At 45.0% G+C, this 24,626-nt stretch overlaps 3 protein-coding genes across 4 annotated transcripts in view; all 3 read left to right on the top strand.

Annotated features, from left to right (window-relative positions):
• nox5 (NADPH oxidase, EF-hand calcium binding domain 5) overlaps window positions 1-6,431 on the top strand; it is an 11,773-nt gene extending 5,342 nt beyond the window's left edge. Inside the window, exons 10-15 of the mRNA XM_076301185.1 lie at window positions 2,765-2,809; window positions 3,166-3,290; window positions 3,721-3,805; window positions 4,449-4,548; window positions 4,677-4,843; window positions 5,978-6,431. Of these exons, the coding sequence (XP_076157300.1) occupies window positions 2,765-2,809; window positions 3,166-3,290; window positions 3,721-3,805; window positions 4,449-4,548; window positions 4,677-4,843; window positions 5,978-6,109 (654 nt within the window). The 3' untranslated portion in view covers window positions 6,110-6,431. The remainder of the gene's footprint in view (window positions 1-2,764; window positions 2,810-3,165; window positions 3,291-3,720; window positions 3,806-4,448; window positions 4,549-4,676; window positions 4,844-5,977) is intronic.
• A 1,758-nt stretch (window positions 6,432-8,189) lies between these two features.
• On the top strand, window positions 8,190-15,060 carry glcea (glucuronic acid epimerase a). Its single transcript, XM_076301189.1, has 4 exons — window positions 8,190-8,317; window positions 12,598-13,085; window positions 13,216-13,455; window positions 13,833-15,060. The coding sequence occupies exons 2-4, from the start codon at window positions 12,611-12,613 to the stop codon at window positions 14,855-14,857; spliced, it is 1,740 nt and encodes a 579-aa protein (XP_076157304.1). The 5' UTR covers window positions 8,190-8,317; window positions 12,598-12,610; the 3' UTR covers window positions 14,858-15,060.
• A 5,487-nt stretch (window positions 15,061-20,547) lies between these two features.
• ambra1b (autophagy/beclin-1 regulator 1b) overlaps window positions 20,548-24,626 on the top strand; it is a 32,252-nt gene continuing 28,173 nt past the window's right edge. For both annotated transcript variants that reach the window (XM_076267999.1, XM_076268005.1), the window contains exons 1-2: window positions 20,548-20,843; window positions 22,094-22,296. In XM_076267999.1, the coding sequence (XP_076124114.1) occupies window positions 22,165-22,296 (132 nt within the window). In that variant the 5' untranslated portion in view covers window positions 20,548-20,843; window positions 22,094-22,164. The remainder of the gene's footprint in view (window positions 20,844-22,093; window positions 22,297-24,626) is intronic.

A 24,626-nucleotide genomic window follows, 5' to 3' on the forward strand; every position in this document is an offset into this window, starting at 1 on the left:
CCTTCCACATCCCCAACACCCTCAACACCCTCCACATCCCCAACACCCTTAACACCCTCAACACTCTTCACATCCCCAACACCCTCCACACCCTCCACATCCCCAACACCCTCAACACCCTCAACACCCTCCACATCCCCAACACCCTCAACACCCTCCACATCCCCAACACCCTTAACACCCTCAACACCCTCAATACTATTCACATCCCCAACACCCTCAACACCCTCCACACCCTCCACATCCCCAACACCCTCAACACCCTCAACACTCTTCACATCCCCAACACCCTCCACATCCCCAACACCCTCAACACCCTCAACACTCTTCACATCCCCAACACCCTCAACACCCTCCACATCCCCAACACCCTCAACACCCTCAACACTCTTCACATCCCCAACACCCTTAACACATCCCCAACACCCTCAACACCCTCAACACTCTTCACATCCCCAACACCCTCAACACTCTTCACATCCCCAACACCGTCAACACCCTCCACATCCCCAACACTCTTCACATCCCCAACACCCCCAAACACCCTCCACATCCCCAACACCCTCCACATCACCAACACTCTTCACATCCCCAACACCCTCCACACCCTCCACATCCCCAACACCCTCCACACCCTCCACATCTTCAACACCCTCAACACCCTCAACACCCTCCACATCCCCAACACCCTCAACACCCTCCACATCCCCAACACCCTTAACACCCTCAACACTCTTCACATCCCCAACACCCTCCACACCCTCCACACCCCCAACACCCTCCACACCCTCCACATCCCCAACACCCTCAACACCCTCTACATCCCCAACACCCTTAACACCCTTAACACCCTCAACACTCTTCACATCCCCAACACCCTCAACACCCTCCACATCCCCAACACCCTCAACACCCTCAACACTCTTCACATCCCCAACACCCTCCACATCCCCAACACCCTCCACATCCCCAACACCCTCAACACCCTCAACACCCTCCACATCCTCAACACCCTCCACATCCCCAACTCCCTTAACACCCTCAACACTCTTCACATCCCCAACACCCTCCACACCCTCCACACCCCCAACACCCTCCACACCCTCCACATCCCCAACACCCTCAACACCCTCCACATCCCCAACACCCTCCACATCCCCAACACCCTTAACACCCTCAACACCCTCAACACTCTTCACATCCCCAACACCCTCAACACCCTCCACATCCCCAACACCCTCAACACTCTTCACATCCCCAACACCCTCCACATCCCCAACACCCTTAACACCCTCAACACTCTTCACATCCCCAACACCCTCCACACCCTCCACACCCCCAACACCCTCCACACCCTCCACATCCCCAACACCCTCCACACCCTCCACATCCCCAACACCCTCCACACCCTCCACATCCCCAACACCCTCAACACCCTCAACACCCTCCACATCCCCAACACCCTCCACATACCCAACTCCCTTAACACCCTCAACACTCTTCACATCCCCAACACCCTCCACACCCTCCACACCCCCAACACCCTCCACACCCTCCACATCCCCAACACCCTCAACACCCTCCACATCCCCAACACCCTCCACATCCCCAACACCCTTAACACCCTCAACACCCTCAACACTCTTCACATCCCCAACACCCTCAACACCCTCCACATCCCCAACACCCTCAACACTCTTCACATCCCCAACACCCTCCACATCCCCAACACCCTCAACACCCTCAACACTCTTCACATCCCCAACACCCTCAACACCCTCCACATCCCCAACACCCTCAACACCCTTTACACATCCCCAACACCCTCAACACCCTCAACACTCTTCACATCCCCAACACCCTCAACACCCTCCACACCCTCAACCCTCCACATCCCCAACACCCTCCACACCCTCCACATCCCCAACACCCTCCACATCCCCAACACTCTTCACATCCCCAACACCCTCAATACCCTCTACATCCCCAACACCCTCAACACCCTCCACATCCCCAACACCCTCAACATCCCCAACACTCTTCACATCCCCAACACCCTCAACACCCTCCACATCCCCAACACCCTCCACATTTCCAACACCCTCCACATCTCCAAAAGCCTCAATCTCTCCTCAGCACATTTAACACACAAGTAATATCAGTCACAGCTAGGTTTGCCAACTTGCTGATATGAAAATAAGGAGCGGGGGGGGGCGGCGGCTATACACTTCATTACATTGGCTTATACTTCAGTTAGTAGAATGGGGGGTATTGATATACAGAAAGCTTGCCAACCCTAGTCACCTCAGTGCTTCTCTCTGACTAAACTCAGATGCACAACTAGATACTCATTCATGTTCATCAATTAATTACATTCAATTAATTCATTGAACATCAGATTGAATTGATTCTGATTTCTAGGCAAATGAAGTATCACTTGCACTGCAGGGAAGGCAGATCTGCCTTACGGCATCTCCTGAGGCTCACCTCATCTCCATGCCCCATACAGGAGGAGCTCTTTAAGAGCACGTCCTGGAACAGCGCTGTGGCGTCTAATAAAGACGAGGCGGTGGAGCTGACTCTGTATCGGCCCAACGGCCCACGGGGAGGTCTGAAGCACCAGCCCGACCCGGCGACGCAGGCGGAGCAGGGGGATCTCCCAGTGGTCAGGGAGGTGGGTGGACCCCTGTGTAGACAGGCAGCCTCAGTCTTACAGACGGATGCTTATTTTGCACTCTAAACAACTTTTTTTTTGCTTTCACAGATTTCTGCAAAGTTGAGTGACAACCACAGATATTGTAACATAAAGGTGAGCATCTCACAAGAATATACTGTATGAGGTTGCACTGGCATCTCACAAGAATATACTGTATGAGGTTGCACTGAAACTGCTCACTATTCAAAGTATATTACTCTTCATCAGCATGTCCTGCAGTAAAGTATCAGTTTAGATTTGCACTCTCTTCATTTGCACTTTCTCACTACTGTGTCCTTCAGTAGAATTATTTCTACCTGTTCTCCAGTGTCCTGTAGCATGATCTCTGTGTTCTCAAGTGTTCTGTAGTCATCTTGGTGTTATCCAGTGTTCTGTAGAATGGTTTGTGTGTTCTTCAGAGTTCTGTGGTATCATCCAGTGTTCTGTACAATTACCTCTGTGTTCTGCAGTGTTATGTGGATGGGCCATACGGAACCCCCACACGTCAGATCTTTGCGTCAGAGCACGCGGTTTTGATTGGCGCCGGCATCGGTATCACTCCTTTCGCTTCCATCCTGCAGAGCATCATGTACCGGTGAGTCCCAAGCAAACCCAACATGACCACAGACATGATCACAGACAAACATGAACATGATCACAGACATGCCACAGACAAACATGTTCATGTTCAAAGCATGTTCAGTGCTTTGAGTTACATGATAAAGCGCTCTACAAATAAAATGTATATAAATAAACATGAACATGATCAAAGACGCCAGCGACTGCCACTGAGAAGGGAAGATTTAGTTGTCTAAAGAATTAAAAGAACTATAACTTTACTTTTAATGCCAGTTACTGTCAGCATATGAAGCATCGTGTTCATATGTACACAGAGATAGATGAGTACTTTCTCTCCCATCACACAGACATGTTCATGTGCGTATTTAATCAGCCTGAGTGACCTGCACAGAGACTCTTGCAGCTGCACTGAAGCTCTGCTGATTTGTGCTCTCTCTGGGTTGCAGGTATCGCATGAGGAAGCAGAACTGCCCCAACTGCAACTACTCCTGGTGTGAGAACATCAAGAACAGTGAGATGAAGCTGAGGAAGGTAGGTCTGCTCGAGCAGTGCAGACTGGGTAATCTACCAGAGTGTAGGGCTGGGTAAAGTACAGTGCTGGGTCAACCACGGGTCACAGTGCTGGGTAAACCACCAGAGTGCAGGTATTTCTGGAATATTATGGAATTTTGGAAAGTCTATTCCAGACATGGAAAGTCAGGGAATTCTATCATTTTTGGGGCAAAGTCATGGAATATCAGGGAATGTTATTGTAGCAGTTTAAAACTGACTTGCCAAAATATATTAATATAAATATATTTCCACACAGAATCGGTGTATGTCTGGTTATTAGCTTTACTGCTTGCTTGAGTAGTTGTGGTTAATCCAACTTTGTTTATTTAATGCCCATTTATTCTAGCCTAGAAATCTAGACGCACCCTAGCGGCAACAAATGTAATTTGCAGCCAGAGTAGTCTAGCAAATCTCCGTTGGCTTGCGAGCTAGAACTTCGGTCAGGCCAATCACATCAGTGGACTTAACTTAGTGCTGAGTAAACCACTGAGTGCAGTGCAGTGCTGGGTAAACCACCAGAGTGCAGTGCTGGGTAAACCACCAGAGTGCAGTGCTGAGTGAACCACTGTAGCACAGTGCTGGGTAAACCACTGGATGCTCACCCTGCCCCTCTGCCCCATAGGTGGACTTCATCTGGATAAACCGGGACCAGAAGTCTTTTGAGTGGTTTGTGAGCCTGCTGACCAAGCTGGAGATGGACCAGGCAGACATGGAGCCCGAGGGTGCGTTCAGCGAGAGGAGCAGAGGCTCCTTGCGCACAGATACATTTCAGCAAAATATGCATCTTTTGACATGTCTTCAAATGTGTGTGTGTGTGTGTGTGTGTGTGTTTGTGTGTTTGTGTTTTCAGGGCGCTTCTTGGAGATGCATATGTACATGACCTCTGCTCTCAGTAAAAATGATATGAAGGCCATTGGCCTGCAGATGGCGCTGGACCTGCTGGCTAAGAAGGAGATGCGGGACTCCATCACTGGCCTGCGCACACGCACACAGCCTGGACGGCCAGAGTGGAGCAAGGTACTGTAGCTACACTGGCCACCGCGGCTCAGTTAGACAGTACTGATGCCAGTTAGACAGTACTAATACCAGTTAGACTAGGGTTTCTCAACGGGGGCGGTATCGCCCCCTGGGGGCCGTTCGTACAACCTAGGGGGGCGCTGGGAACGTGAGATGTTTTTTTTTTGTTTTTTTTACATTTTAAACTTTCATGGTTTTCACATATTTTTGGTGCAAAAATAGGCTACCTGAAATAAATAGGCTATTTTCATTCATGGGTTTCTAACCCCTCTACTGTCCCAGCTACATTTTACTGTTTATCTCTGCTCAGTGGTCATAGTCTACAGTGCAGTTCGGGCCTGCACACGCCCGGACTCACGTCCCTCAGCCCCAGCTCCATCCATAAAAAAGCCTTTTCTTGCTGAGATTTTGTAAAAGTTACAGACAAATAGACACAATATATTCCAACAACCTTGTTATTATAACCAGAAATTATGTCTGAGGTTATTTGTGTGGTGTCTGCCAGCCAGTTCATGTTACATTACTATAATGTACTATAAAATTAGACATTGTCCAATCGGATAACCCTATCGCTGAAAGCAAAATATGTCTGAGGTGATTTGCTAAGATTCTGTCAGCAAACTAGCATGTTGCTAAGCTAACTAACCACAGTAGGTTGCTGAAGTACCCCGGTCTGTGTCACTTTGACGGTAAGTTGCTATTTTGAGAAGGTGTCAGGTGATGGTGTAGGGCTTGGAGGGGTACAGGGCAGAAGGCAGAACCATAACTGTGAGTTTAGACAGTGCTCATGCCAATAGGTGATGAAGCAGATGTGTGTCTGTGTGTGTGTGTGTGTGTGTGTGTCTGTGTGTGTTTGTGGTATGAGTTTGTGGTGTGTGTGTATGTGGTGTGTGTGTGTTTGTGTGTGTGTTTTTGTGGTATGAGTTTGTAGTATGTGTGTATGTGGTACTGTATGTGTGTGTTTGGTTTGTGTGTGTGTGTTTGTGGTTTGTGTGTGTGTGTGTGTGTGTGTGGTGTGTGTGTGTGTGAGTGTGTGTGTGTGTGTGTGTGCGTGGGTGTGTTTTTGTGTTTGTGTGTCTGATCTGGGCAGATCTGTGTGCTTGTACTTCAGGGCTTTGTGTTCTCTGATGGCAGGTGTTCCAGAAGGTGTCTCAGGAGAACAAGGGCAAGGTGCACGTGTTCTACTGCGGTTCTCCTGCCCTCGCCAAGATCATCAAGGCTCAGTGTGAGAACTTTGGCTTCCACTTCTACAAGGAGAACTTCTGAGCAAAACACACACTCTCACACACTCTGGACTGTCTCTTACCGCAAACCCGCACACTGTTACACACTCCTTTACTGTCTCTAACCGCAAACCCACACACACACTCACAGACTCTGGACTGTCTCTTACCGCAAACCCGCACACTGTTACACACTCTGCACTGTCTCTAACCGCAAACCCACACACACACTCACAGACTCTGGACTGTCTCTTACCACAAACCCGCACACTGTTACACACTCTGCACTGTCTCTAACCGCAAACCCACACACACACTCTGGACTGTCTCTTACCACAAACCCACACACACACTCACACTCTGGACTGTGCCATGCCACAAACCCACACACACACTCTCGCAGACTCTGGACTGTCTCTTACCGCAAACCCACACACACACTCACACTCTGGACTGTATCCCACTGCAAACCCACACACACACTCACACACTCTCTGGACTGTGTCCCTCAGCATGATGCATGCTGCATGTGAGATCAGCTGTCTTGTCTGGCTTTGCTCCTGTGCATCACTAGCTGTTTTTACCTCAAAACCACAATCAGAAGCAGAGCTGAGATCATCCCTCTGTCTTGTCATCCCTCTCTCACAGTGGGTCTCACGCAGAAACATTGTCTCGTACATTCCCTGAGAAAAGTAATCTCCAGATGCACCAAACAGTCTTAGACATGTATATTTGCTGTGATCCTGGTGTGCTGAATGACAAATCCCACTTCATTAGAAATTGTCAACGTATGGCTTGTTATTAGCATTAGTTCTGGTCCACAAACGTTATCTGAGGGCGGATGTTGTGCCATCTCCCCAAACATTATCTGAGGGCAGATGTCGTGCCATCTCCCCAAACATTATATGAGGGCAGATGTCGTGCCATCTCCCCAAACATTATATGAGGGCAGATGTCGTGCCATCTCTCCAAACATTATCTGAGGGCAGATGTTGTGCCATGTCCCCAAACATTATATGAGGGCAGATGTCGTGCCATCTCCCCAAACATTATCTGAGGGCAAATGTTGTGCCATGTCCCCAAACACTATCTGAGGGGAGATGTTGTGCCATGTCCCCAAACACTATCTGAGGGGAGATGTTGTGCCATGTCCCCAAACATTATATGAGGGCAGATGTCGTGCCATCTCCCCAAACATTATCTGAGGCCCAATTAACTATCACCACTTAAATGAATGAATGAATGAATGAATGAGTGAATGAAGACACTTAAAAAGGAATATGAAAATAATTCTATGTATACAATATCGGTACCGGTATATATATATATATATATATATATATATATATATATATATATTCAACCATTACCTGTTTATCCAAATGTTTTTCTAATGCTACATCATGTCTTCTTGCACTACATCCTTGTGATGATGTTCCTACTGATATTCCTCCTCCTAGGAGCATTGTAAATAAGCTTCATGTATTGCGATCAGTCTGCATGTCATTGTTCTGCCTTTTTTTGCTCTGGTACGTGAAGCATAGTTAGTCAATGCCACATGTGAAGATTTCCCCTAGCATTCAAAATGTGGTTTAGTATGCGAGCAGAAATTGTTCATGTGAAATGTACATTTTATATTAAAAATGTCCAGTGTTAAATGTTTTGTACATGGAAATGTATCAGTATAGTTCGATGTGTAATTAGGCTATGTGTTTGTGTTAATACCAATAACCTCCTCTCTTAAAGAGATGCCGCCTTCTCTGACTGTAGCCTAACTTATAGGGAAATCTGGATTTATAACGGATATAATAACAAACTCACAACATACAATACAATTATTCTTTTATAATTAGTTAACATAACCAAACTGTGTTGTGGAAATGCGTGTAGGTTAATGCATTACAGAGACACAACATTTGAAGGAGTTGGTCAGGAGTCTCCCCGTCTCCCCAAATGCGATGCTGTTGGTTTCAGCTCATCCAAACATGCCAGATGTCATTGGTCGAACTGCAAGCTAGTCACCACTGACAGAGCGCATCTATTGGCTCAGATGATACCTTTGTCAGCAATGTGTTGTTGCGTCTGCGAGAATGAAAATATGACAGAGGTCTGTTAGAGAAAGAATTGGGGTCCGCAAGATATATACTGCCAAAGATGCGTTTTTCATAGCGTTGTTCACTGAGAGTGGATGTGCTACTGAATCTACGGATCTACTGAATGTCGCTTTATTGTGATTGTTTCATCTGCGTGGGTAGGTGTCCCTTTCCGTCTAGTCTTGTACTGCATAGCGTTTGTACTGAAGCCTTCAATAAAAAGCCTACTTTCTCAGATGTTGGCCCTCTAAACAAAAACGTTGCAAACTACGCAAATTGGCTACATGTCTTAAATAGAAAATTACATCGATGCGTGCATTTAAGAACTTTAAGATGGCCTAACGGTAGGCTACATTTAATTGTCCAAGCAATCTCCTCCGTGTCATGCTAAGAAGTTTATCGCTAGATTTCATATTATCACCTTGTTTTAACAGCTAACGTGTTTTGTATCGAGGTGTTTATTCAAAGTGCCATTGAAGACTTCATCCTCACTGCCACTGTCGCTTCAAGTTCTGCCAGTGCCATAGCAGAAACAGCGCCAGCCTAATATTCACGAGTCTCGTTTGGCGCAGCCTCTGAAGTCTTAAGAGAAATCACATGCCAGGCATATTCACATGTTTAGCCCATTGAAAGAGAAATCACATGTCAGACATTCACATACCGGTATGTTCAATCCACTGAGAGAGCCCTCCTGAAGATTACACTAACACACACACGCACACAGACACAAAGGCATACAGATAGGCTATACACATTACACACACATACACTCATAACAGCAAATCATATCATATCACATATGTTCAACCCATTGAGAGAGCTCTCCTGAAGACGACAGGCAGCTCCTGTAGCGAGAGATATTTCTTGAGTGCCTGTATAGGTTGAAGAAACATAAACCAATAGACAGAAAAGCCATATTTCTTCAAAAGAACCACTACTGGTATTCTTTCTCCTGACACTGGTATTCTTTCTCCTAGCCTAAAGGCCTGCTTTTTAAGGTGGGCTATTATCCTCCTGGACACTGGGTCTATTGAAGAACAGTTAGAGGAATGATGTTACGCATGTGCCACATGAGTATTTAATTTCTCCCCTAAAAACAGACAGCATTTTGCCCATTTAGCAGTTCTGCTACGAGGCTGCCTTGGAGTCCTGCCTAATTAAAATGCCTGTTTTGTGTAATCCTTTAAATGCTGTACTCCAGATAACTTGGAAGACTGATTATTCTCTTCTTTAAATTTCACAGTTCCAACTTTAAAGTTAAGGGTAGAAACACGTCATCATCAGTAACATTTACATTTAGTCATTTAGCTGACGCTTTTGTGCAAAATGACTTACAACAATCAAGGTGCAATAAAGGTACAGTGTCACTATATTGTTAGTGCATTAACTAGATGTACCGCAGAGCGGTACAAAATATGACCGCCGCCCAGTCCAGCACATTTTTTCCACAAAAAGAAATCACGCTGAAAGGCCTATATGATTCTAACTGTCTCACTAAATTGCATTATCCACACTCAATTCTCACTGGTATCTGCTAGACAACAAGTCCCAAAACATGATTAGTTCATAGATTTCACATGTAAAATTCATTTTATACAACCCCACCTCCATCTTGCCTGTTCATAATTCTGAGAAATTCTTGATTGTTTGTGTTATGTTTATGTTATGTGTGTGGGTGTGTGTGTGTGTGAGTGTGTGTGTGTGTGTGTGTGCGTGCGTGTGTGTGTGTGTGTGCGTGCTTGTGTGTGTGCCTGCGTATGTGCCTGTGCATGGAAGCGTACATATGTCTACTGTGTGAGTATATGTCATACGTATGATTACTGTGAATGTGTGTGTGTGCGTGTGTATCTGTTTGTGCACATGTGTGCACATGAAATGGGTTAACATGACCCCTGGAGGCAAATATACGGAAAAAAAATGGTCATCCTAGGCCCTACAGTTCTCAAGATATTCACAGAGAACTGTGTCTGGCCTACCCTCCTTTCGGGGGGTCCAGTCCAGCAGGGGGGCTACAGATCAAAACGAAAAATGACGGTTCCATGCTATCCATGTGGGGGTACATGCCCACCAAGTTTTGTGTACCCCGGTCTTTCAGTGTCCCGGGAATCCTTGTTGGTGTACGTCACTAAATGTACACATAAATTATTTTATTGTAAGGCCCCCCATGAACGAAAGTACACAAAACTTGGCATGCATTCGGAAGGTGTCATAATGATCCTACACTTTCAATTTCGTGCAGTTTTGACCATGTCAGCCAGAGATATTGTGATGAAAACACCTACATTTTTGCTTTTTAATTTTTAACTAGGTGGCGCTATACATGAAATAAGTGGTAATGGGATGGGTTGACATGGCCCCTTGAGATCAACATACAAAAAAAAGGTGGACCTCCTAGGCCCTACGGTTCTCGAGATATTCACAGAAAACTGTCTCCGGCCACCTACAGGCCAGTTGGTGTATAGTAACATAAATGAATTTATTGTGTGGCCCCCCATGAACGGATTTCCACGAAACTTGGCGTGCATTCAGAGGGTGTCATAATGATCATACACTTCCAATTTCGTGCAGTTTTGACTATGTTAGGTCACAGATACCTGCGATTACAACACCTCATTTTTACTTTTTTGTGTTTAACTAGGTGGCGCTATACATGAAATGAGTGGTTATGGAATGGGTTGACATGGCCCCTTGAGATCAACTTACAAAAAAAAAATGGTCCTCCTAAACCTTACGGTTCTCGAGATATTCACAGAAAACTGTGTCTGGCCTACCCTCCTTTCGGGGGGTCCAGTCCAGCGGGGGGGCTACAGATCAAAACGAAAAATGACGGTTCCATGCTATCCATGTGGGGGTACATGCCCACCAAGTTTTGTGTACCCCGGTCTTTCAGTGTCCCGGGAATCCTTGTTGGTGTACGTCACTAAATGTACACATAAATTATTTTATTGTAAGGCCCCCCATGAACGAAAGTACACAAAACTTGGCATGCATTCGGAGGGTGTCATAATGATCCTACACTTTCAATTTCGTGCAGTTTTGACCATGTCAGCCAGAGATATTGTGATGAAAACACCTAAATTTTTGCTTTTTAATTTTTAACTAGGTGGCGCTATACATGAAATAAGTGGTAATGGGATGGGTTGACATGGCCCCTTGAGATCAACATACAAAAAAAAGGTGGACCTCCTAGGCCCTACGGTTCTCGAGATATTCACAGAAAACTGTCTCCGGCCACCTACAGGCCAGTTGGTGTATAGTAACATAAATGAATTTATTGTGTGGCCCCCCATGAACGGAATTCCACGAAACTTGGCGTGCATTCAGAGGGTGTCATAATGATCATACACTTCCAATTTCGTGCAGTTTTGACTATGTTAGGTCACAGATACCTGCGATTACAACACCTCATTTTTACTTTTTTGTGTTTAACTAGGTGGCGCTATACATGAAATGAGTGGTTATGGAATGGGTTGACATGGCCCCTTGAGATCAACTTACAAAAAAAATGGTCCTCCTAAACCTTACGGTTCTCGAGATATTCACAGAAAACTGTGTCTGCCCTACCCTCCTTTCGGGGGGTGCAGTCCAGCGGGGGGGCTACAGATCAAAATGAAAAACGATGGTTCCATGCTATCCATATGGGGTTAAAAAAAAATAAAAAAATCTGACTAAACCTATATGACCGCCGCTTCGCTGCGCAGCGGTCATAATAAGTACTACTCAATCACAGGAAAGCTCCATCCCAGATGCAGAGTGAAAAAGGCTACTCTGTTATTATATATTATAATTCTTATCATTCAGTCAGTTCATCAGTGCGTCTACGGAGCATATCATGCAGTCGGTTCATCACTGGTTCTGTTATTAGAGAGCCATCATTTTTATCATGCAGTCAGTTCATCACTGCGTCTACAGAGCATGTCATGCAGTCGGTTCATCACTGGTTCTGTTATTAGAGAGCCATCATTTTTATCATGCAGTCAGTTCACTGTGTCTGCAGAGCATATCATGCAGTCAGTTCATCACTGGTTCTGTTATTAGAGAGCCATAATTCTTATCATGCAGTCAGTTCATCACTATGTCTGCAGAGCATGTCATGCAGTCCACTCATCACTGCGTTTGCGGAGCATATCAGGCAATCAGTTCATCACTGCGTTTGCGGAGAATAGGTCATTCATTACTGGGTCTGCGGAGGTCATCAGTTTGTCTGTGGAGCATAGGTCATTCATCACTGCGTCTGCAAAGCATAGGTCAAAGGTCAATCAGCACTGTGAGCTATTAGACAGGCAGGTTCAGCTGTCCTTAAGAGTTCCAAATGTGTTCTTGTTCTAAGGTGCAGTTCTTTGTTCTGCAGTGTGGTTCTCTGTTCATCTGTGCGGTTCTATGCTCTGCAGTACGGTTCTCTGTTCTGTATTACGATTCTCTGCTCTGCTGATTGCAGGTATGATGTGAGGATGCGTTGCCTGGTGGCGCGGGTCAACTATAAGACACTGATAGTGATCTGTGCTGTGTTCACCCTCATCACTGTCCTGCTGTGGAACCGCTGCTCCAACGAGCCCCCGCCCAGCCCGGCCCACCCCCCACCAGCACCCACGGCCGAGGCCGACGCCCTCGACCGGCCAGAGGCACCACCCATCGCCAGAGAGGTTCCGTACGAGGAGATCGAGTGCCTCATCAATGAAGATGCCACCATCAAAGGCAGGCGTGAGGGGGCCGAGGTGTTCCTGCCCTTCACTTGGGTGGAGAAGTACTTTGGCGTGTACGGCAGGATTGCGCAGTATGACGGCGCAGAACGCTTTGAGTTCTCCCACAGCTACTCAAAGGTGTACACCCAGCGCGAGCCCTACCACCCCGATGGAGTCTTTATGTCGTTTGAGGGCTACAACGTTGAGGTGCGTGAGCGGGTCAAGTGCATCAGTGGAGCAGAAGGTGAGTTGAGCAGGGCTAAGCATGCTTACTGTAGGTCATGGATACTAAAGTAGGCCTGTATGAGTCTGGTGTGTGTGTGTGTGGTCTTCAACACCCTGTGTGTGTGTATCTTCGCCCTCCCTCCCCTCAGGAGTCCCAGTGTCCACACAGTGGGGCCCTCAGGGCTACTTCTATCCCATCCAGATCGCCCAGTACGGTCTGAGCCACTACAGCAAGAACCTGACGGAGCGACCGCCCAGTGTGGAGCTCTACGACCGGCCGGAGGGCACGGCTGGAGGCCCCAGCCCCTGGACCATTCCAAAGGGGTGTGCCCTCACAAGAGTCCGTGACTTTGCACGCGCCACATCCACACGACAGTTCAGTGCCCCAGGTCAGTGATGTCACCACCCACTCACCTGCCAGCAGCCGCACCTCCACAATTCTCTTGCCCACACACTCTTACCCTCACCCACCATTCTGCTGCCCCCACCCCCACATTCTTACCCCTACCCACCATTCTGCTGCCCCCACCCCCACATTCTTACCCCTACCCACCATTCTGCTGCCACCACCCCAACACTCTTACCCCCACCCACCCAGCATTAACTCTTATCTGAAGAATATAATCACTATCTTAGAGTTAAACACAGCCATGTGGACATTATATGCACTGTGGACAAAAGTAGTGCCATCTTTTCGTAGTTAAATCTTTGTTTGTGCTTTTTGTTAGTCTTTGTTTGCTATCTAAAATTATCTCATTGTTTGTAGATAATTGTCCAGGCATCTCTCTGGCTCTGGGTAACTCCAGGGACTTTGTCCTCGCATTCGACGTGAAGTTCCTGACCAACGGGAGTGTGTCTGTGGTGCTGGAGACGTCAGAAAAAGGCCCTCCGTTTGTCATTCACTACGTGACCAGCTCTCTGCTGCTGGCCTACAAGGAACGTGAGGTCACCTACGGCATCGGCGCCAGGGCCGTGTGGAGCACGGTGACACGCGACCTGCTGACGGACCTGCGGAAAGGCGTGGGTCTGTCCAACACCAAGGTGGCACGGCCGGTGAGGGTGGTGCCACGGCGCGTGGTGGAGCTGCAGCTGCGGGGCTCCGGCTTCATCGACAACATCACCATCTCGTCCACCGCCCATCGCGCCGCCTTCCTCTGCGCCAGCCGCTGGCTGCTGCGGCACCAGGACGAGCGTGGAGGCTGGCCCATCTGGGTGGCGCGGAGGCTGGGCGAGGGCTTCCGGCCACTGGAGCCTGGCTGGTATTCCGCCATGGCGCAGGGCCAGGCCATGTCCACGCTGGTACGTGCCTACCTGCTGACCCACGACCCGGCCTTCCTCAGCGCCGCGCTGCGCGCCACCGGGCCCCTCAAACGCACCGCCGATCAGCACGGGGTGAGGGCCGTGTTCATGAACAAGTTCGATTGGTACGAGGAGTACCCCACCACGCCCAGCTCGTTTGTGCTCAACGGCTTCATCTACGCCCTCATTGGGCTGTACGACGTGGCCGAAACAGCGGGAGACAAGCTGGGCCGCGAGGCGGAGGTTCTCTTCAGCCGAGGAATCGAGTCTCTCAAGGCCATGCTGCCTCTCTTTGACACCGGCTCCGGCACCGTCTACGATCTGCGTCACTTTGTCTTAGGCACGGCCCCCAACGTGGCTCGCTGGGACTACCACACCACACACATCAACCAGCTGCAGCTCCTCGCCTCCTTCCATAGCACCCCCATCTTCAGAGACTACCTCAAGCGCTGGAAGACCTACCTGAAAGGAGGCCGTGCCAAGCACAACTAGCCTAGAGTGCTTTTCCCAAAACCATAGTTGCTAACCTATTAGCAACTTAGTTGGTTGGCAATGGGAAATTGCTTTGCAACCAACAAAGTTGCTAACTTAGTTTTCGGGAAACGGGCCCCTGGTTCACTGGGTGTCCTGCTGTTCATAGTGTGAAGCAGCTTTACACACTTTTTCAAATCAAATCTATGTTACTTTGCCAATGTTTTTACTCCTCCAAAACATTGTGGCTATTGGACCAGATCCTAGAAGAGCTGATTAGTTTCTGTAGAAAAGCATGTACCTTGTCTTGGAGAATGGGTACATATTTGTACATACAGGCCAGGCAGATTTGAGCACAGGCATAATCTGATAGAAGTAAATACTGGCCAAAATGTTGTTTGAGTCCCAGTATAAACCAACTAGCCTGACGAGCCAGACCCACATTAAAATGTAGGATCTGGGCACTCACCGTTTGCAGTGCTCAGTCCGAGGGGCGGGATAATCGGTTGTCTTTCAAATCCCCTCTGCATGCAATAGGACAGCGCTATGAGTCCCATACGTTTCCAACCAGCGGAGCTAGTTGGCTAGTTCAAACTTTTGCCAACTTAATAAAAGCTTAACTCGTGTCACACTTTTCGCCAACAGCAACATCCATCTTATTTGTTTTCAAGTAGCAGGGAATTCAAGCCAAACCGTTGCAACTCTGCCATCAATCATTATGTTAAGCCCGCCTAAGACTCTATACACGATTTGATTGGCCTGATAAAAGTTTAATTTTTCAAGCTCACAAGCCAACGGAGAGTTGCTAGACTAGCCCTGGCAGCAAATGTGATTTGCTGCCGCTAGGGTGCATCTAGATTTCTAGGCTATAAACCAACATTATGCTGCTTCAGTCTAATCCACTTTTATAGGATCACCTAAAGAGTAGCATTAGACTCGCTGAAATCTTAGATTTAGATTTAGAATTAGATTCACTTCACTATATTGCAGCAGATAAAATAAATGATTCATGAGGCCATCTTATCAGCGGCCATCAAGACCGTAGCCTAAATCAGCTATAGACTATTATGTCCCCTAAAGCTACTTTCACAATAACTTTCACAGTTTTCAAAGTTCAAAGTTCTTGAAATTGAGAATTTTGTTCTAACTGCATTAACAAGTATCTGAACCAATAGCCACTGCTTTTTCAAAACCACATCTCAATGTTTCTACTGTGTCTACTGTGAATAAAAAGCACATATCCCCCAGTGACATACAGTAGCCTACTGTGGGTTAGCTACATGTCCCCAATAACATACAGTACGTTAGGTAAGCTATATCCCCAGTGACATACAGTACTTTAAGTAAGTACATGCTGCACATTCCCAGTGGCATACAGTAGGCTACTTTGGGTAAGCTACATGCTACATATCGACATTGACATAGGGCCTAGGCTACAGTACTTTAGGTAAGCTACATGCTACATATCCACATAACGCACCACCCCCAAACACACACACACTCACTCTCTCTCTCACACACACACACACACACACACACATTAGAGCTCCCCCCTCAGACACACTAGAACACCATCCCAAAAGGTGTCAGGGATACATTTCCCCGAGCACCTCAAAAGATGAAGCTTGCTCCACAGTTGCAGTGCTTCCTCGGAATGTCTGTTGCACAGTCCTGCATAGATTTCCTTCATCTACTAATTAAATGTAGTTATAGAAGAGGAATCATTCAGTAAACACTCTTAGAGCAGTCAGTTAGCACTTTAAACTACATTTAATTTAAAAGATGTTTGTTATGCTGTGTGTTTTTTCTGCTGTAACTCTTTGGTTTGTGTGTGTGTGTGTGTGTGTGTGTGTGTGTGTGTGTGTGTGAGAATAAATATTCTTGCCTCGGAGGTGAATTGAGAAGAAAATGAGAAAAACACGGTTTCATACAGATCAAGTGTTGAGTAAACCTGATTTTACAGATGCACAACAATGCTTACAGAAGAACTGTCCAGCAAGTCTGAGATATGTGCCCAATCTCCTGGTACTACACCCATGCACAGTGTCAGGCCTCATCCAAGTTCTGCAATGATTTGAACAGGGTTTGTGAGGCCTGTGAGGAATTCTACATTTTGTAGGCTATAGGGTATTCTTTATCAGTGCCAACTTATTTGAATGTGTGCAATAAAAGTTGATATTCGTCTGTTAATTTCCTGTCTTCACTTTTGTCTGATCACATTAAAGAGAGGATGTCCCATGCTTAACTTAAAAAAAAATCTGTATGCGAGGCCGATAGTTTAGTAGGATAGTAGCCAACGTGGATTAACTGGCAGAGTTTACAAATTAATATAACATTCAGAAAGCCTGGCGGGCCATCCTATATCATTGAAATGTATAGTCTGGAATCGAGCCATTCACCTCGCTTAATCCAAGGGGCGGGCAGAGAATTGTCTTTCAAACTGCCTAGGCATGCAATAGGCCAGTGCTACGACCATATCCGTATCCGGTCGGCAAAACGGCAAATACATCCTTCTTTGAAAGGAATGACTTAAGTGCATTGTGTTGCTCAACTTTCGAAGAAAAGCACAAGTCTAACTCCTCCAAAGTTGACGCTAACGCCGATTCAAACAACCGCTCTTCGTTCGCCATAGCCACCTTCCTTGTTGTTCACCGTCGCAGGACTGTCGTCATCCTGTTAAGCCCGCCTTAAGACTCTCTAACAAAATAGAGCGCTGTGATTGGATGACGTCCACGGCGTCAGCCAATAGAAATCCCTATGGTTTGATACTAGACGTACAGGCTGAGCAAATTAATTTGCCGCCGCTAGGGTGCGTCTAGATTTCTAGGCTAACATTCAGATGTATTATGTAGAAATTAAACATAGTGTCCTATAGAGGGAGAGCAGCTTCACAGAAGAGAACTTCTGATGGCAAATTTGAGGAAAAGTTGGTAAACCACCCTTCTTACCTAATTTGAGGGTGCTGATATTGAATATTTTGTTTACCAAGCTCAATTCTGAGTTCTAAGCCGCATAATCAGCATTTTAACATAAAATAGCGATTATTTTTGCTTATTTTTCCCTAAATTGGGTTGATTTCAAAAGTAATAAAAGTGTTCTCTAAATACATGTTTAAGCATTAAAGAAGCCTAGTTTATTAACGTATTTAATGGGAAAATGATTACAGTTAACATGTAATAAACTCGGAAATTCTAATCAAAACACAACAATATTTTAATTGCTAACATGTGAGTCACTCGTGGTGTTTAATGCATTTCATCACAATAACAAATTGCACAGATAACCTTCAACTCAGAATATATTCTACAGTACATATGAACTTAGATAGCGGGAATAAGCCTAATGCAGAACTGCATCTACCGTCAGCAACAACCGACAAGTAAAAAACATTTTACTTCTAGTAACACTGGATTTGGTATGTGTGCTTGCCTCCATACTAGTGCTTGATAATGTGCTCTTCTAATATGCCATTGAGCAGCATCACTTGTTGGTGGTAGAGCCTCCGATCCTCGACATCTAGAAAACAGTGGCTCTGTCATAGTGTTGTCACGATACCAAAATTATGACTTCGATACAATACCTGCCATAAATTTCTTGATACTCAATACTGAAACGATATCCAAATCCTAAAATATCTGGAAAAGAAAGGACACAGGCCTCCTCCAAGTGTATTGAGTCATTTGTGTTGAATTTGGTGCAATTTTGGTCAATTCTGGGTTTTAAACTTCTAAACTTCCTACATAATTATTATTTTTGTTGTCAGCAAAATAGTAGTTTGTGTGTGATTAAGTCCTTTATTGTTTGTTATAGCTCATTTATATTGTGTGATTTTTTGGCAATAAATTACCTTTAAATAGCCAAAGTAGGCTAGATCAAGGTCAGTGTTCAAATTACTGTATGCAAATCACTTAATGCTATGCAGAAGAGCTTAATCTTTAGGCCATCTGATGTAGGATCCCCTAGGCCTTCCTGTGTTTATGGGATTTCTTTTACAGTTGCAAAGGGAAAAAAGTGAAGATAGTCTTCTTTGCTACCAGTGTTATTTAATAAGTACGTTTCAACCACTCTTTGGGTCTTAATCAGATAGGCCTACACCATTATTACATTACATTACATTACATTTGGCTGATGCATTTTTAACCAAAGCGACTAACAACATGGTAACAGTTAAGTTTTAAAGCAATTCTCTCAACAATTTTAGGACAATTTAAAAACGGTAGAGTACAGTAAGAATAAGTGCATCAGTGAGTGCTGTTTTTAAACAGTTGAGTGTCAGTTGAAGACGGGTGGTAAGTGCTAGGATCAGCAAGACTTGTTGTAAGTGGTGCTATGAGAGCTGGGTCTTCAGGAGTTTTTTGAAAATGGAGAGGGATGACCCTGCCCTTGTAGGAACTGGCAGTGTGTTCCACCAACGAGGAACAACAAATGAGAAAAGTTTGAATTGGCCTGAGCGTATCTGTTGCAATATCTGTGTGCATTCCTACATTAGGTCTATTTCTTTGATAGTCAACATCATTTGCTACCACATAACAAATACCAAATAACAATACAAAAGTTCCTTACAAACTTTCCTGCATACTTCTTAAATGTGCTGCAGTCAGATGGGTGTCCTAAAGACATAACTAGATCTTGAGCATCTATTACCAGTGTTGAATGAGCAGTTTTTGCAGTGATCACTACTGGACATTCCACATTGCTAGACAGCACTTGAGTGAGGATAGACTTATTTCCACTTCACAAATAACCATCGCTATCTACAATAGCTACAGTACAGGGACATTAATCAGTTCATATCTGACCCTTTCAGCATCATATGTAATAATGATGCACTGGAGAATGTTTCTTTTTGTTGCACTATAAAGGATATCTTGTCTAAATGTTTTGCAAATAATGCAATCTCCATAGCACTCTTCAGCAACGCTCAAACATGCACACTCTTCCATTTTTTTGCATGGCTGGAATTTGAATGTTGGAAAGTGCATCAGTGAGATGTTTTAGCTAGGCAAGCACAGTCGCCTTTACAGTAAAAAAAATAGTGTACAGTGTAAATCCTCTGTAAATACTGACAGCTGTTCATAATAGTTAGTGACAAAGTACTTTCTACAGAAAAATGAGCAGTCACCTACTATTCTATCAATTTATTTTTAAGGAATCTATTTTGCTTCTAAACGTCATACTGAATTTTATATTATAGCCTAATTTATGAATGTTATATTTTAATTTTAGCTTATTTTCATTTGCCACCTTGAGGGTCATTGGGGTAATTCCTATCCTGTCCTACAACATATCTGATACATAAAGAGTATATTAATGCCTTATTTTTTGCAATTCCTATGATATCTGATAGCAAAACCAAAAAGTATGTGAATTATGCTAATTAGCAAGCTTAAAACTCAAAATTGAGCTTGGTAAACAGAATATTTGAATTCAGCACCCTCAAATTGTGTGAAATAGCCCCTTTACCGACTTTACCTCAAATTTGCCAACAGGACTTTTTCTGAACGTTTGTTAACTATCTGATCTCCCTCTACTATACATTTATTGGATTTCTTCTTGGAGTTCTATGATATGGTATTTTACATGGCCGTATCAAAATAAAAAGAAAACAAGAAGCAAATTACGTTACAGCTAAGTTAAACTCTGTGCTCGATTAGTTACGCATACACTACATCTCCGCTCAACTACTCGTCCTGAGTTGGCCAAGAGGGGTATCTTAGCCTTCTCTCTGAATTGTTGAATTACTAGCTAATGCTAGCGCCGTGTTTTTGCTTTACCTGCCTAGCATATTTAGACGAACAATCTCCTCGTTTTAAGACAATGTTGTAAATATTTATTTACATTGAATTAGTCAACAGGGAACGTAAAATATTATGCAGTTCCAGATATATGGAAAACAATAACAGTCCAACAACAAGCTGGACTGGCTAACTACCAGGTTAGCATGAACGCTAACGTTAGTTAGCTACGCCTACGATGAATAATTTCAACAGTCGGACTGGTAAAAAAGGTGAGCCACAACAAATCTTCAACACAACAAAGATTACAGTACATTAATATATACATGCATCATTAAAATCAACATGGCACAAATAGCATTGAATGACGAATCAATGTTATACGACGGCTAACGTTAACGTTACACCTTCCCATCGAACTGGTGTTTTAACGAAAGCTAATGATAGCCAGCTAAAGTTAGCTAGCGATAGTGCGAACTATTTAGCTTGAGTCGTTATTTAGGTAGGCAATCGTCAAGACTATTGTTACTATGTCACATATTTTCACAAATTATTTTTACATGCTGAATGAGATGGAGAGATGGTATGGCTTGCGGGCCACTGCGTGTTTTGTTTGTTTGACTATTTAAACCTAGCAAGTCCCGGCCCTTTAGCAAAATTTAGAATCTACCTTGGTTTTATTATGATTTAATTTTCTTGGCAAAATGCAGCAGCCAGATGTAACAGTGCTGACGTGGGGAGACAGATCAACTAACAGATTACGTAAGGGTCGTGTAACTATAAGGCTGTTAACGTTACTGTTACAGTTTGTCCATCGCTCCATTTTGATTAGCTAACGTTACATTTGATTAGCTATGTTGCACCCCAGTTAAATCCTTTTTTTTGGGAATTCAAGTTACAATCCCCATAACATTTCCCTTAACTAACTCACAATCTGTAAGTTCGCAAAGAGAAATTGAACTCGATGATGTGCAATGGTATAAGAAATGCTGATAAAACAAGGCGGAACAGTATCGCTTTATTGTAGACGTCAGATTGGAAGAGAGGGCAAACCACAAAGATTCTGGCTAGTTTTTCTTCGAGTTGATGGAAACAGAATTACACAATGATCATCAGTGTTTGGACATATGCCTGTCTTGGACATAAAATAAGGCCTTCTGTCTTGGTTTAAATTAATGTGGCTGAGCCTGCCAAGGATTCATGCGCTTTCCCACTCGATGTTCTCTCGTGGTACTCTTTTGTTCCATATGAAACCAAATTCTTGCGATGTAAATGTACCCCCACAAACGGACCCACAGTAGAACTCTTTGTGCATGTCATATTTCACCCTGTTCCTGAAGATGATTTCCTATGTCTCTCAGAGATTACCGTTTCAGAGATGTGGCTTTGCCCATATAGGCCTGTGCCAGTTATTTTTAGGATCTAGACATAGCTATTCTGAAACTTTAATTTGAGGAGTACTGCAGAATCCTCATCATGCTCTCACCAACTCATTGTGGCCCTCTGACTATTGGGCTGGCAGCCCAGAGAATGTGTGGCTAGACGCTGCAGACTCACTGACCAGCCTGAGTGGGAGGAAGTACCCTGAGCACCATGGCGACGCGGAACAGGAACTCCGTGCAGATCCTGTTGGGACGGGAGAGAGGTGCCACGGTGTTGGGCTCGCAACGCTTTCTGCAGCAGTTGGTGGAAGAGAGGACTCGATGGATGAAATGGCAAAGCCAGGTACTAAGCTCCCATCCCAACTGTCATCTCTTCAATTGGCCAAGCATGTTACCAGATGTGCACTATGCGTCAGTCCACACCTAGAGTGATCAGAGGGCAGACCCGTGGAAGCCAGGGTTATGTCAGTTTCTGTAGTTTCTATTGAATCCCTTGGAAGCTCTGGGTAAGTTAGTGTCTGCAGGTTAGTGTTAGTGGTTAATTTAGTAAATTACTGTCTGCAGCTCTGGGTAAGTTAGTGTATGCAGGGCTGAATGACATTTGTGTCACTTGGGGTTGCAAATGTTTAAGAAGATGCTTTGTGGCTATGGTGAGGGGTAGGATGGGTAGGATGAGTGGGGTGGATAAGGTGGGTGGAAGGGATAGATAGATATATAGATAGATAATAGATAGATACTTTTCATCCAGAGGGAAATTTTAGGCATCCAGTAGCTTATACAACCATAACACAACAAACACACATACTGTATGTTTCACATACATAAAAATCACTCACAGAAATGTAAACATTTAAAGAGTTAAACATTTTGTGAAGTGATTACAAAGGTCTGGTATGGATTACCATTGCACCTTATCATGGTCAGAGTGTGTGCAATGGTGGTAGTGCAAAAGTGAACAGTGCAATACCTTTGCTTATTATTAAATATTAACTATGACTATGAAAAGAAACAAGTATGAACAAGAAAAATAATATACTAATAATATATAATAGGGAATAAGTTATAAAATGTAGATGTTATGACCACAGTCCAGATTATGTAGGAGGGCTAATATACAGTTGTCTGTAAGACAGTCAGGTGTAAGTGATATAAGGGTAGGGGCTGAGAGAGACATGCTAATGCTGAAAAGTCCATTTCTCCCCTCCCCTTTTGTGTGGTATTGAAAAGTTGGATGGTCCTGAGACAAAGGACCTCCTCGACCTAACCCAGGGGAATGATGAGGGGTAGAATGAGTAGGGTGGGTAGGAGTGGTGGAAGGGGTAGGATGAGTGGGATGGAAGGGGTAGGATGAGTAGGGTGGGTAGGGTGAGTAGGGTGGGTAGGAGTGGTGGAAGGGGTAGGATGAGTGGGGTGAAAGGGGTAGGGTGGGTAGGAGGGGTAGGATGAGTAGGGTGGGTAGGAGGGGTAGGATGAGGAATGCCACATTTCCTTAGTAAAAGGTCTCTGCTCCTTCTAAGGTGACCTCCTGTTTAGTGTCTTCAGCTTAGTTCATACACAGACTATTCAGTCCTGAGTTATTATATCTAGTGCGAATGACACTAAGGATAGAGAGACAGTGCAGCCCCGTGCTGGATGCCAAGCACTAGATCAAAGGTCTAAAGAGCCAGACACTGAGATGAGGGCGTTCGGGCAGCAGGTGTGTAATAATCTGCATAATCTGCATAATCTCTGTGTGGACGACACAGCACAGGGCCCCGACCCAGGGGGCTGTGCCCAGTTAGACATGTGTAAGATGTGTACTTTATTGTTGTCTGTGTGAGATGTGTTTTTTATGACTGTGTATGAGAGAGATGTGTGCTTTTTGATCATGTTTGTGAGGTGTGTTTTAGGACTGTTTGTGTGTGTGTGTGTGTGCAGACGTGAGCTTTATGTGTGCGTTTTTCTGAGTGTGTGCTGATCTGAGTGTGTGTGTGTGTGTACATGAGATGTGGGCTTTATGGATCTCTGATTGTATCTGAGTTGCATGGTGATCTGAGTGGCATTAGAGGAGTGAAACAGGCAAGATCCGATCCTAATACCAGGTGTGGGTGTGTGCATGTGTTAGCAATGTGCAATTGCCACTTCTGATTGGTGAGCAAGCCTAATACATGAGAAGCATGGCACTCCTGTTAGGTGTGCTTCACTGTCTCTCACAAGGAGGATGACTTGAATAGAAACTTAATAGTGACCAGATTAACCACTGGGAGAGAGTGGCGTGCTGCCCAAGTCTGTGTGTGAGATGTGTGCTTTATGAGTTGTGTGTGTTTGTGTATGTGTGTGTTTTTGCGAGAAATGTGTATTTTAGGATGTGTGTGTGATGTGTGTGTGAGATATGTCCTTTACTGTATGACTGTGTGTGTGTGTGTGAGAGAGAGAGAGAGAGAGAGATGTGTACTTTATGACGTGTGTGTGATGTGTGCTTTATGTATGTGTGTGTGAGTGAGATGTGTGCTTTATGACTGTGTGTGTCTGTGTGAGATGTGTGCTTTATGACTGTGTGTGTCTGTGTGAAATGTGTGCTTTATGACTGTGTGTGTCTGTGTGAAATGTGTGCTTGATGACTGTGTGTGAGGTGTGTGCTTTATGACTGTGTGTGTCTGTGTGAAATGTGTGCTTGATGACTGTGTGTGAGAT

This window comes from Alosa pseudoharengus, unplaced genomic scaffold, assembly GCF_046254945.1.
Source record: "Alosa pseudoharengus isolate Yale_2024_CS ecotype anadromous, Long Island Sound unplaced genomic scaffold, YU_APseudo_1.1 YU_APseudo_1.1_scf_10, whole genome shotgun sequence".
NCBI classification, from domain to species: Eukaryota; Metazoa; Chordata; class Actinopteri; order Clupeiformes; family Clupeidae; genus Alosa; species Alosa pseudoharengus.